General features: G+C 37.9%; 1 protein-coding gene across 8 annotated transcripts in view; it reads left to right on the top strand.

The window, feature by feature from the left end:
* Nucleotides 1-13,410, top strand: part of ZMYM4 (zinc finger MYM-type containing 4) — a 159,101-nt gene extending 145,691 nt beyond the window's left edge. For 5 of the 8 annotated variants that reach the window (XM_003891571.5, XM_009204639.4, XM_021944064.2 and 2 more), the window contains 5 exons: nt 41-192; nt 5,379-5,490; nt 6,897-7,145; nt 9,891-10,020; nt 10,928-13,410. In XM_003891571.5, the coding sequence (XP_003891620.2) occupies nt 41-192; nt 5,379-5,490; nt 6,897-7,145; nt 9,891-10,020; nt 10,928-11,135 (851 nt within the window). In that variant the 3' untranslated portion in view covers nt 11,136-13,410. The remainder of the gene's footprint in view (nt 1-40; nt 193-5,378; nt 5,491-6,896; nt 7,146-9,890; nt 10,021-10,927) is intronic. The other 3 variants (XM_021944085.2, XM_009204640.2, XM_021943984.2) reach the window with 2 other exon arrangements.
* The last annotated feature ends 624 nt before the right edge of the window (nt 13,411-14,034 follow it).

Below are 14,034 nucleotides of genomic sequence, written 5' to 3' on the forward strand. Positions count from 1 at the left end.
TTAAAAGTTAATGTTTCAGATGTTTTCTACCTTTCCACAGTCCGCTCTGTCAAGCTGAAGGAAGATATTCTGTCCTGCACTTTTGCTGAGTTGAGTTTGGGTTTATGCCAGTTTATCCAAGAGGTGCGGAGACCAAATGGTGAAAAATATGATCCAGACAGTATCTTATACTTGTGCCTTGGAATTCAACAGGTATCAAGTTAAACATATGGATTCTTCAACCTAGCAAATCCATTGACCTGAATATGTCCCCACAGAAATTACATGCACGTGTACACACCCAGATATGTACTGGTATTTTCATTGGAACATTGTTTTTAACAACAACAAATTGGAAACCGCTAAAGTGTTAATCAAGCTTTGTCGATCCGTCAACTATAATATGTCCATACTGTGGAATACTGTAAAATAGTTAAAAAGGAATGGCTTGCTTCTGTATTTATTGACCTAGGAAATTCTTAAGGGCATATATTTTAAAAAGTAACTTTCAGGGCCAGGTGTGGTGGCTCACGCCTGTATTCCTAGCACTTTGGGAGGCTGAGATGGGAGTATCACTTGAGGCCAGTGATTCAAGACCAGCCTGGGCAACACAGGGAGACACTGTCTCTACAAAAACTAAAAAATTAGCCAGGTATGGTGGTGTATGCCTCCACTCCCAGCTACTCAGGAGGAGGAGGCAGGAGGATCACGTGAGCCCCGAGTTTAAGGCTGCAGTAAGCCATTGGAGCTCCAGCCTAAGTGGCAGAGTGAGAACCTGTCTGAGGAAAAACAAAAAAAAAGTAAAGTAACTTGCAGAATTACGTGTATAGTGTGATTATTATGGGAAAATATGCATAACATAAAATTTACCATTTTAAAGTTTACAGTTCAGGAGGACTAATAAGTACATTCTTAATGTGCAGTCATCACCACTGTCTATTCTATAACTTTATGACTCCAAAGGGAAACCTCAAACCCATTTAGTAGTCACTCCCCATTACTCTCTCCACCCATCCCTGGCAACTATAAATCTGCTTTCTGTCTCTCTGGACTTGCATATTCTGGTTATTTCGTATCAGTGGGTTCATACACTGTGTGGCCTTTCGTGTCTGGTTTCTTTCCCTTAGCATTGTTTTCAAGGTTTATCCATATTTTAGCATGAATCAATATAGCACTCCTTTTTATGACTGAATAATATTCTATCATATGGATATACCACATGTTGTTTATCCATTCATCCACTGATGGACATTTGAGGTTCCACCTTTTGGTGATTGTGAATACACTGCTGTGAACATTCATGTACAGGTTTTTGTTTGAACACCTGTTTTCAATTCTTTTGCCATATATGCTTAGGAGTGGAATTGCTGTTTCTTTTAACTATGACTGAGTTGCTGAGGAACCACTTTGTTTTCCAAAGTGGCAGCACCATTTTACATTTCCAACAGCAGTGTGTGAAGATTCCAGTATCTCCACATTCTTGCTATAACATTTGTTAATTTCTGGTTTTTTATTTTTGTTTGTTTTTTTAAACAACCATCCTGGTGGTTATGAAATGATATCTCATTGTGTTTTTAATTTGCATTTTCCTAATGACATTGGGAATCTTTTCATGTACTTTTTGACCATGTGTATATCTTCTTTGGAGAAATGTCTATTTAAATCCTGTCTTAGTCTGTTTGTATTGCCATAGGGGAGTACCTGAGACTGGGTAATTTATAAAAAAAATTCTTGGCCGGGCACGGTGGCTCACGCCTGTAATCCTAGCACTTTGGGAGGCCGAGGCGGGTGGATCACGATGTCAGAAGTTCTAGACCAGCCTGGCCAACATGGTGAAACCCTGTCTCTACTTAGAATACAAAAATTAGCTGGGCAAGGTGGCACGCGCCTATAGTTCCAGCTACTTGGAAAGCTAAGGCAAGAGAATCGCTTGAACCTGGGAGGCGGAGGTTGCAGTTAGCCGAGGTCGCGCCCCTGGGTTACAGAGCAAGACTGTCTCAAAAAAAAAAAAAAGAAAAGAAAAAAGAAATTCTCATGCAGAATCATGGCTTATGGATCTGCAAGCTGTACAAGAAACATGGTGCCAGCATCTGCTTCTGGTGAGGGCTTGGCATCATATCATGGCATCATATAATCATGGCAGAAGGTGAAGGGGGAGCAGGCGTCTCATGGCAAGAGAGTGAGGACGAAGTGCCAGGCTCTTTCTAACAATCAGATCTCACAGTAACTAATAAAGGGAGAACTTCATTACTGGGAGGATGGCAGCAAGCCAGTCATGAGAGATCAGGGCCCCACTTCTAACATTAAGGATCAAATCTCCACATGAGGTTTGGAAGGGACACGTATCTCAACTATATCAAGTCCTTTGCCTAATTTCTAATTGCATTGTCTTTTTGTCACCGTGTTGTAGAAACTATATATATTCTAGATATTGAACTTTTATCAGATATGTGATTTGCAAATATTTTCTCCCGTTTTCTGGATTTTCTTTTCACTCTCTTGGTATAGTATACTTTGAATCACAACTTTTTTTATTTTTAATGAAGTTCAATTTTTTTTGTTCTTCCTTTTCTTTTCCTTTCTCTTTTCTTTTTATTGTCTGTGCTTTTGGTGTTATATCTAGGAATCCATTGCCACATTCAAGGATATGAAGATTTAACCCTCTTTTCTTCAGAGAGTTTTATGATTTTAGCTCTTATATTTAGGTCGTTGATTTATTTTGAGTTAATTTTTGTATCTGGTATGAGCTAGGGTCTACCTTCATTCTTTTGTATGTGGTTATTCAGTTCTCTCAGCTCCATTTGTTGAAGAGACTGTTCTTTACCCATTGTATAGGCTTAATACCCTTGTAGAAAATCTTTTGACCAAAGATAGGTGGGTTTAATTTGGACTCTCAGTTCGAATCCATTTTTCTATAGATGGCTATTTTTAGGGCAGTACACAATTTTGAAACTTACACTATAGCTTTGTAGTAAGTTTTGAAATCAGGAAGTGAGGTTCCTCAAAATTCTTTTGGCTATTCAAGGTCCTTTGAAATTCTATGTGAATTTCACGATGGGTTTTTCCATTTCTGCAAAAAAAGGCTGTTGGATTTTGATATGATTGCAGTGAATCTATAAATTGATTTGGAGAATATTGCCATTTTAACATTATTAAATCTTCTGTTCTGTGAGTACAGGATGTCTTTCCGTTTATTTATTTTTATTTTTTGGAGACGGAGTTTCACTCTTGTTGCCCAGGCTGGAGTGCAATGGAGCGATCTCGGCTCACCACAACCTCTGCCTCCCAGATTCAAGCAATGCTCCTGCCTCAGCCTCCCAAGTAGCTGGGATTACAGGCCTGCGCCACCATGCCTGGCAATTTTTGTATTTTTAGTAGAGACGGGGTTTCTCCATGTTGAAGCTGGTCTCAAACTCCTGACCTCAGGTGATCTGCCCGCCTCGGCCTTCCAAAGTGCTGGGATTACAGGCGTGAGCCACCGTGCCCGGCCTGTCTTTCCATTTATTTAGTTTTTAATTTTTGCTTTCAGCAGTTTCTTGTGGTTTTAAGTGTGTAAGTCTTACATCATTTTGGTTACATTTCTTCTCAAGTATTTTATTCTTTTTGATGCTTTGGTAAACATGGAACTTTCTTAATTTCCTGTTTGGATTGTTCATTGCTAGCTTGAAATACAACTGATTTTTTGTGTGTTACTTACATGCTGCAACTTTGCCGGATTCACTTATTAGCTCTAATAATTCATTTTTCTGTGCATTCTCTAGGATTTTCTATATATAGGATTCTGTCATCCACAACTAGAGATAATTTTTCTTCTTTCTTTCCTATTTGAATGCGTTATATTTATTTTTCTTGCCTGCTGCTCTGCTAGGACTCACAGCACAGTGTTGAAGAAGAATGGCAAGGACAGGCATTTTTGTCTTGTTCCTGGTTAAGGGGGAAGAGAGTTTTCTTAAAAAAACTTGTATGTTGTGTTACATGTACTGATATATTTCTGTAACTGTACAAAACTCACCTCTGTATAAAGGAATTTCTTAAGGATTGGAAATATTTTTGCATATGAATAGTAGTTGACTTTGTGTGATGGGTTTGAGTAGTCTACTTTTATTTTGAACTTTTTCAATAATGAAGATACATTTTTAAGCTTGAAATTGACTATATTAAAAGAAGAAAAAGAAGAATACTATTTAACAACAAACTGTAATCTGCCAATAAGATCATAAATTGCCTTTGAGGAGGCCTCATAAAAATGCCTATTGAAGTGGTAATTTTTATTAGCCAGAGTAAATTTAAACGGAAATAATTTTCTCCAAATCATACATAGAAATGCAAGAAACCAAGATAGCCACAGAAATATAAATTAAAAATACTAAATCTTAAAAACACCAAAATACTTTTATCATGTAATTACATGCTGCCTTGGATTCTATTACCACTCATGGTGTATCCCTGTCTCAGTTGATTTTATCTGACCTGCACCGTCAGTACTTTTTAAAAGAGACAGGGTCTTGCTCTGTTGCCCAGGCTGAAGTGCAGTGATATGATCATAGCTCACTGCAGTTTCAGACTCCCAGGTTCAAACAACCCTCCTGCCTCGGACTCCCAAGCAGTTAGGACTACAGGCATGCACCACCACCCCTGGCTATTTGTTTTTAAATTTTTTGTAGAGATGGGTCTCACTATGTTGCCCAGGCTAGTCTTGCACTATTGACTTCAAGTGATCCTCTCACGTTGGCCTCCCAAAGCACTGGGATTACCATTCCTGGCTCAATACATTTTTAAACTATAGCTATTCTTTTTGTTCTAGCCCATGATATGGTTATTGATGGTTATAATTAACATAGTTTAATGTCCTACAATTAGACTTGAACTTTTTTGAGGGCTAGGTTGTGGGGCAGAGAGTTGAGAGCTGTAGTTAGAAGGCTCCAAATAAATAGTTTTTAAATTTGGGTTTCCTCAGGTCAACTGACATTAACCAACTATGTTATTGCAAGAAATGATCTTGTATCTAGGGTAAAAAACAAAAGAGCACATGTGCAGATACACATCATGAATCAGGAAAACATGATTTGGAACATGTGCATTGGAACCAATTTTTAGTATGTCAGTTTTAGGAACTAAGTAAAGGGTTCTTTATAATACTTCTGTACCATCCATGTTTTAAAAGGAAATAAAAAACTTTACCTTGCAAGGTCATTGCTGAAGACAATGTGTTAACACGAGAAGGAGTTTTAGCTTGAATTCTAGTGTTTTAACAACTATCTCTAAAGTACTGAGAGGTTGAACATGGTTTATAATGTAGTAAGGGCAAAAATTAAGGGTAAACTGTATTTCTTACAATAATTTTTAAGAACTCATGTTTTCTTTTTATCAACATGTATATGTTCTTTTTTTTCTTGTAGTACCTGTTTGAAAATGGTAGAATAGATAACATTTTTACTGAGCCCTATTCCAGATTTATGATTGAACTTACCAAACTCTTGAAAATATGGGAACCTACAATACTTCCTAATGGTAGGGTGATTTTTTTTTATTGTTTTCATGATATGCTTTCTTAAATTGCTTAAGTTTTATGGTTATCTTTTAAAAAATTGTTCATTTTTATTTCTGTCCAGATTTATAGCATATTTGGACTTCTGAGGAGAAGGTCTTTGGTTTATTGTTGATTGTTTTAGGAAAACTGTACATTTCATATAGCACGTGTATAGATAGTAATTGCAAAAAATGTAAAATAATTTGAAGTTACATTTACCTTTTTAGAAGCCATTTTTGATCTGGTAGCATTGGTGTAGCTTTCACATATCATATCTGCTAACAGTGGACCTTTTTTAGTAGTTTGTGTGTATACTGAACTGTTGTTAAGAGTATACTGAACTGTTAAGAGAGTTAAGTCCTCGTCCTTGAATTATCATTGAGCAGATATCGTCAGACAAGTCCATAATTCACTCCAAGTCTCAGGCTGAGGTGAGTGAAGAGGTTCAATGTTATGCTTAGTAATATGTGCAGCTTTCTGTCGGGCTGCAGAGCCCCTTTCACAGTAAGCTTAATGATCTCCAACAGGAGTTTGCAGACTGTGGTCCATGGGCCAAATCTGGCCTGCTCCCTGTTTTGCAGTCTATGAGCTGAAAATTGGTTTTACATTTTTAAATAGTTGGTAAACTTTATTTAAGGATTCCTATTTCATCATGTGAAAATTATATTAAATTCATGGCTGGGTGTGGTGGCTCACACCTGTAGTCCCAGGTGTGACTTTGGAAGGCTGAGGCAGGAGGATCACTTGAGCCCAGGGGTTCAAGATCAGCCTGGGCAACATGGTGAAACTCTGTCTCTACAAAAAATACAAAAAAATTACGTGGGCATGGTGGTGGTGCCTTTAGTCCCAGCTACTCAGGAGGCTGAGGTGGGAGAAGCACCTGAGCCCAGGAGTTTGATGCTACAGTGAGCCCTGATCATGCCTCTGCACTCCAGCCTGAGTGACAGAGTGAGACCCTGTCTCAAAAAAAAAAGAAAAGAAAAGGAAAAATTATATGACTATAAATAAATTTTACTGGCATATAGCTCTGCCTGTTTATGTGTTCTCTACAGCTTCTTATTTTCTACAGCAACAGCATTGTTCAGAGTCTATATGGCCTACACATCCCAAAATATTTACCTTCTGGCCCTTTATAAAGGCAGCTTAACCCCTAATCTAAAATATCAATAGATTAAAACGGTTTCGGGAGACTCTCACAGTGTCTACTTGAGTGCAGTCATCTCCCTTTTTCTTTGTGGTGCCTTTTCTGGTTTTCTGCATAAGGAAGAGGGGAAAGAGGAATAATCAATCTTTCTCTTTATGTCTCCATGTCCTAGAATTTGAGAGATTACTTAGTCTTTTTTAGCAGGAGCTCAGTACTGTTTGTTGTACCCCTTCTTCTGTCTAGGTTACATGTTCTCTCGCATTGAAGAAGAGCATTTGTGGGAGTGCAAACAGCTGGGCGCTTACTCGCCAATCGTCCTTTTAAACACCCTCCTTTTCTTCAATACCAAATACTTCCAACTAAAGAATGTTACTGAGCACTTGAAGCTTTCCTTTGCCCATGTGATGAGACGGACCAGGACTCTGAAGTACAGCACCAAGATGACGTATCTGAGGTTCTTCCCACCTCTACAGAAGCAGGAGTCAGAACCAGGTATGGGATGCTGTTTGTCAGATTTCTCTTTACAGTCTTAGTAGTAATACTAAAATAGAGAGTTACTGCAGAAGGGTAATTATAAATGCTAGATGTGAAAAGTGTAGCTTTATTTTAACATTTGAATATTTTTCTCTATTGTCAGAGAGTGGTCAAAGGCTGGCCTCAAAGTGAGAAGAATCACGTGCTTCAATATACTTTCACTGGCTTTTAAATTAGAAATTTTGATTTAATTGGGTAGAGCTCAAATAGCCTGCATTTTAAAACTTTTCAGGGAATTAAAAAATACAAGCAGGGTTGAGAATCACTGATTTACTAGCACCAGATGAGTCAATCACTAGTTAAACCTGCAGAACTTTTAGTCCATTGTTTCTAAATCTTTTTTTGACCAGAGCCCCTCTTTTTAGTTAACATTGTGAAATTCTGAAGGAACTTAAAAGCTGACCTACAATATACCGCTTTTGTACACAATAGAATAATAGCAGTGACAATTTTATTAGAAAGTATATTGTCTTGCATTTCAAAAATAGCTCATTAAATAACAGTTTGTTTTTAATGCTTAAAAAATTAATCTTGGTATTACAGGATTAGAAATTAAATTTATTATTTTTGAACAGAATCGTAAGTCCTGAACTTCCCAAAATCAGTTTCTAAGAGTGAAATACATTTTTTGAGTGTGAGAATTTAAATCACTAAAACTAAAATCTGTATTTGTGATGTTCAACTTTGTATAAACTTTATTCTGAATTGTTCATTTACTAATATTCTTTTTCACCTAATGTCTGTGTCCTGTTTCCTTAGTTTTATATATATGTTTTTTATATATAGTTTTACATATATGTAACCCACGTTGTATTCTTGATTTTTTTTTTTTTTTTTTTTTTTTTTTTTTTTTTTTTGAGATGGAGTCTCACTCTGTCACCCAGGCTGGAGTTCTGTGGTGTGATCTCAGCTCACTGCAGCCTTCGCCTCCCAGGCTCAAGCGATTCTCCTGCCTCAGCCTCCTGAGTAGCTGGGATTACAGGTGTGTGCTACCACGCCTGGCTAATTTTTGTATTTTTTGTAGAGACAGGGTTTCACCATGTTGGGCAAGCTGGTCTCGAACTCCTGACCTCAGGTGATCCACCTGCCTCGGCCTCTCAAAGTGCTGGGATTACGGGCATGAGCCACTGCGCCCAGCCTCAGTTGATATTATTTCCCTGTTTGGGAAACAGGATAATGTTTCCCTGTTTGCTGATTAGGTGCTTGACATGATTAGTAATAAATTCAGCTTGTTTTCTAAGTGAGTAACTAGCAAAGTCTTTCTATTTAGGTAGCGTCTAAATGGAAAACAGGTGAATTTTGTTAAAGTACTAATGCAGGAAGCTGGGGAAAGTCCTATACCAGTTGTTAAGAGCAGATACAGGCTGAGTGCAGTGGCTCATGCTTGTAATCCCAATATTTTGGGGGGCTTATGCGGGAAGATTGCTTGACCCCAGGAGTTCGAGGCTATAGTGAGCTGTGATGGAGCCACTGCACTCTAGCCTGGGCAACAGAGTGAGACCCTCTCTCCCCACAAAAAAAGAAAACCTTTTTTCCTTGGGTCCATCTAGTGTTCTCTTGAGGAGTGAATGTAAAAAGTGGGAAAGAAATAGCCCACTTTCCATATCTTCACCCTGACTTCCTTATATAATGCTTGGTCTCTGCAAAATACTGTTGGGGAAAAATGGTTTGTTCTTTTCTTACCAAATAGTAACTCTACTGATAATTTCTCTTCCCAAAAAAGATGCCATTTTTCACAGTATTCGAACAAATAAATTTGAGCAGATGCCCAGTACTAGTGCCTCACGGTAGAAATATTCTCATAGAGATGACAGCTTCTGCTAGGTTCAGTGGCTTGTACCTGTAGTCCCAGCTACTCCAAAGGCTGAGGCGGGAGGATCACTTGAACCCAGAAGTTTAAGGCTGTGGAGATTCAAGGCTGCTGTGATCATACCATCGTACTCCAGGCTGGGCAACAGAGTGAGACCCTGTCTCTTAAAAGAGAGATGGTGGCCGGGTGCGGTGGCTTATGCCTGTAATCCCAGCACTTTGGGAGGCCGAGGTGGGTGGATCACCTGGGGTCAGGAGTTCGAGACCAGACTGGCCAACATGGCGGAACCCCGTCTCTACTAAAAATACAAAAAAATTAGCTGGACATGGTGGCAGGCACCTGTAATCCCAGCTACTCGGGAGGCTGAGGCAGGAGAATCACTTGAACCTGGGAGGTGGAGGTTGCAGTGAGTGGAGATCACACCATTGCACTTCAGCCTGGGCAAGAAGAGCAAAGCTCCATCTCAAAGAGAGAAAAAAAAAGAGATGGCAACTTCTGTCTTGATCTCTACTGTAGGAGAAGAACATGCAGAACCCTTCTTTCTGCTTTATCTTGCTATGTCTTAGGAACCCTGTGCCTAATAAAGTTTATTAATAAAGTCAGGCTCAGAATAGAGACATTCTCCAGTGCCATACTTTTTGTCATGGTGTCCCCACATTGGTGAGCAGGGCAACATAAAATTCATAGGATAGGGACTTTGTTTAATGCCATAGAACCCAACACTTAAAATAATGTCTGGCACCTTCATAGGCACTCAGTATTTGTTAAATGAGTGTGAGTGAAAGGGAGGAAATGACAAAGTTCTGGCTGCGAAGCAAAGCTCATTGGCGTCTTGAGACTCAAAGAACAGACTTTTCTAATATAATCCTTTGATTATTATTTCCTGTCTCAAGATAAACTGACTGTTGGCAAGAGGAAACGAAATGAAGATGATGAGGTTCCAGTTGGGGTGGAGATGGCAGAGAATACTGACAATCCACTAAGATGCCCAGTCCGACTTTATGAGTTTTACCTGTCAAAATGGTAATCTTTCTCTGAACTAAATATAGTGCACTGAGAAGGCAGTTAACATATTTTGGATTTCAGATGCTTGAACATCAGAAAAGTAGCTGGCCCGTGACTTTAGACAAGGGTTTACCATGAATTTTTTCCCCATTGTCCTATCTATATGGATTTTGAACCACAAAACAAATTACCTTGTCTTCATAATTATTTTAGGAAAATGTCTTCAAAAGCAAGAATCGCTGCTATTGTTTGATCTTTACAACTGTTGTACACCCTTTATGTGATATCTAATCTGTAGTTATTTCGCTATTTGTATAGAAAAGAAATTTTGTTTTGCTAAAGCTATAATAGAAAAACAATTTTTAAGGAATTGAAATTTTCTAGGTAGTCCTTTTCTTAGAGAAACTTTATGATTTTAGAGTTGTAACACTTTTTTTCTGAAAGAACTGTAATAGCTGCGTTTGCCCTTTGATAATGTGTATTGAGTGATAATGTGTACTGAGTGCCCTCGGGGTTCATTCCAGGATATTGGGTACTTCCAGTATGAGGTTCTTAGCTGTAGTGTCACATGTGAGCTGACTTTTTTGTTGCTCTTAATAATGCTTGAAGTACTAAAGTTTGTGATTTACATTTTGTCTCATGTTAACTTTATACTCACTTCCAATCCAATGGGATTTCAGTTTATTCCTGGGAGGAAATATTCCTGTAAACTCTTTATCTCTGTGGGTACATTGCTTTCGCCATTGTGACTCACAGTGGAGAAAAGTTGAGAGCCATATTAGGTTGGTGCAAAAATAATTGCAGTTTTTGCCCTTTTAATTACTTTTAATGGCAAAAACCTCAGTTTACTTAAGAATAGTACATATTTCCTATACTCTCTGATTTCTAATTTTCTTTTTCTCTTTTTTTTTGTTCCTGTGGATAGTTCTGAAAGTGTGAAGCAGAGGAATGATGTGTTTTACCTTCAACCTGAGCGCTCCTGTGTCCCGAATAGCCCCATGTGGTACTCCACATTCCCGATAGACCCTGGAACCCTGGACACCATGTTAACACGTATTCTCATGGTGAGGGAGGTACATGAAGAACTTGCCAAAGCCAAATCTGAAGACTCTGATGTTGAATTATCAGATTAAGACGGAAGTGAGGTTCTTATTTTCATACATATTGGTATGCACCAAACTGTGAATGCATCCAGCTGTTGGAAAGCAATGTATAAGTCCGAGTCCTCTTGACTTGACTATAAGATCATGGAAAACAGATGACTTGTGAACCCCACAGTGTGGATGTGCAAACGAAAATTGAAGGAAAGAATATGAACTGAGAAATGTTCTTTGGCAGTGATATAGTTCTTAGACATCTTCAGAATGACTAATTTCTCCGAGTGGTGCATAATCTTATTTTGTTTGGGAGTAACAAATTGTGGAATATTTTTAAGGAAAACTGTTGTATAAAACTCTACCATAGTAACCTTAGACCTTAGAGAGGTAGCTTTGGAGTGAAACTTTGGCTGCAATAGGCTACTTGGGCAAGCCCTCCGTAAAAGTCAGAGGAGAGATCAGTACAGAGCTAAGAGTGACATCAAATGAGGACTGTGGGACCCAGATTTGAAGACCCAATAAAAATACTCAACTTTTAAAAAAAGATAGTGAAGTGGTCTTGATTGATTTTGATTTTCACTGCCAAGCCAATCATGTGAAGGACAGAAGCTTTTACCGTGGGCCCCTCACATCAGGGAAGACGACCTTCACTGCTGTTAACAGTAATGTGTCCCTTTCATTTTCTGGGTCAAGCCTTCTCAGCGGTGGGTCTGGATGTGGGTAAACTAAGGTAAAGGGGATGATATTCCACAAACTAATTAGGCACACAGAAAATCTGTGGAGCCTATCAGACCCCAAGTGTCTTGAAATGTTTGTAAAAACCCACTAAAACGCCCACTTCTCTGGGTGTGGGCCCTTCTTGCTGCTGTCTCACAGCCTGAGCTGTGGTACACAGAAATGGGGGTTCTCCTTTTATTTTCATTTTTTTCCCAATGGCAGCTTTTCTCCCATTGTTTTACCCTCTTACTTCCCAGACAATTCCTCTTATTTTGTCTTTTGCACCAGTTTCTGGAGGCCCTTGTCATTTCAAAAAGGATAGTCTCTTTTCTTACTCTGGCAAACCTGTGAGTGATTCCACAAAGATACAGTATTACTTAGCTATCTGAATTATGGTAGAAAAGGTCCTAGTTAGGTTCCTATACAAAGCATTTGGAAGATGACCTTGTTGCCCTACGAAACTTGAAAATAGGGATTCTGGGGTGAGGATACAAAGACATTGTCTTGCATATCCATAAGCAGGTCTTAGAGCATTATTCCAAACTCTAGCTGTTTTAGTAGTTCTGTGAGGATTGCAAGTCACAGGTGTGTGTGGCATATCAGTCCATCTCCCTCATCTCCATTCTCAGTTTCTTCCCCACAAAATTTTGAATCAAAGCTTTTATGACGTTTGCCAATTGCAGAACTTCTTTAGCTAAGGTTAATTTGATGCTATGATAAAACTGAGAGATGTCAAAAAGCCTCTTAGAAATTTTAATCTTGAAAGACTTTTCAGGATATCTCATTTTTTAGGTGGGGGTGACAGGTGTATTTCTTTTTTAACAAATAAAAGGCATTTAAGTAAAACTGAAATGAAAAAAGTAGGCCTTTTCACATTGTGTACTTGATGGTTCTGTCCCTCTGCCTGTAACAAATCTCATTTTTGTTACCAAGAACTGTATGAAAGAAGTAAACCTGCCCCTATTCTGTATGATTAATTCCATCTGTGTTTGTCATTTCTGACTGGAAAACTTCTTACTCCATACCTTGTTTGATATGGAGGACAAATAATTGGATTGTCTGATAAGTCTGCCAATAAACTATCCAGAAATAGCAAGTGTAATAGTCCCCACTATACGAATTTTATGGTTTGTATAAACACTAACATTTTCCCCTTCTGTAGTTGTATGAAGAAACAAATATTGTTAGCATAGTAGATAAATTGTTATGAAATACCAGAAAGAAAAAAAATCTGTATCTTTTACTGAGAACACCCAATACTCAGATAAATGACTGTATCAGGATTTCATTTGCATGTTAGTCCACAGAGTTGCCCAGAACCCTAAATTTATTCATAAGAGAAAATATTGATTAATTATTGGTCATTCCTCATAAGTGTAGCTGTTGTGTGCGTCTGATTATTGCTTTTTTAATTTTATGAACATTGTGTAAAATTACATTTTTTTTTTCCAGGGGAGAAAAAAACATCAAACAAAAAGAAAAACATCTAAATCATCCTTTCTGTTCTATTTTGGTTTTTAACCACTTTTAGGTTTTCCCCTTGCAGAAACCACAGAAATATTCCCTTAGAATAAAATAGTATATTTGTATTTGATGGGTGAGTTCTTTTTCTTTATGTCTTAAAAGAATTTGAAATCCCTTTTTCTGATTGACCTTATTGGTATGACTCAGCAGTTAGTAAAATTACAAAGAAAGAGAGCAGTTTCCAAGAAAGAAATTGTTTTTTTTACGTAGTCCAGTAAACATATTCTTTCATTGCAAATTCTTTTATTTCCTTTTTTCCTTCAAAATACTTGTTTTCATATTTAGCTAATTTACTGACTATATTCAAAGTCCCAACAGGTAGAAATATCAGAGGTCATTTATACATATCATTTCAGGCAACCTTTTTTGAGATTTACAAAGCTTGCATCAGTTCACTTTAATGAAATTGTAAGACTAGAATAAAGAATATGTTCATTCTTAAGTATAAATACATGTTTAAAACAGGAATGTAAGACTAAATAGCATTTTCCTTCGACTTCAGAGTTGTCTTGGTATTATGCAGCTGTACTTTCAAATTCCATATCGACTTTCTACCTACCTGCCTTGTGGCAATCCTAAATTTATAAAACAGGTTTTCCCAAAAAGTCTAACATAAAATGAATTTCTATCAATGAATTCAGACTTTAGTTTTCCAAAAATGTCTCCTAGGGTACTGAGTTGAAATTTTAGGAAA

This window comes from Papio anubis, chromosome 1 (genome assembly GCF_008728515.1).
Source record: "Papio anubis isolate 15944 chromosome 1, Panubis1.0, whole genome shotgun sequence".
NCBI lineage: Eukaryota > Metazoa > Chordata > Mammalia > Primates > Cercopithecidae > Papio > Papio anubis.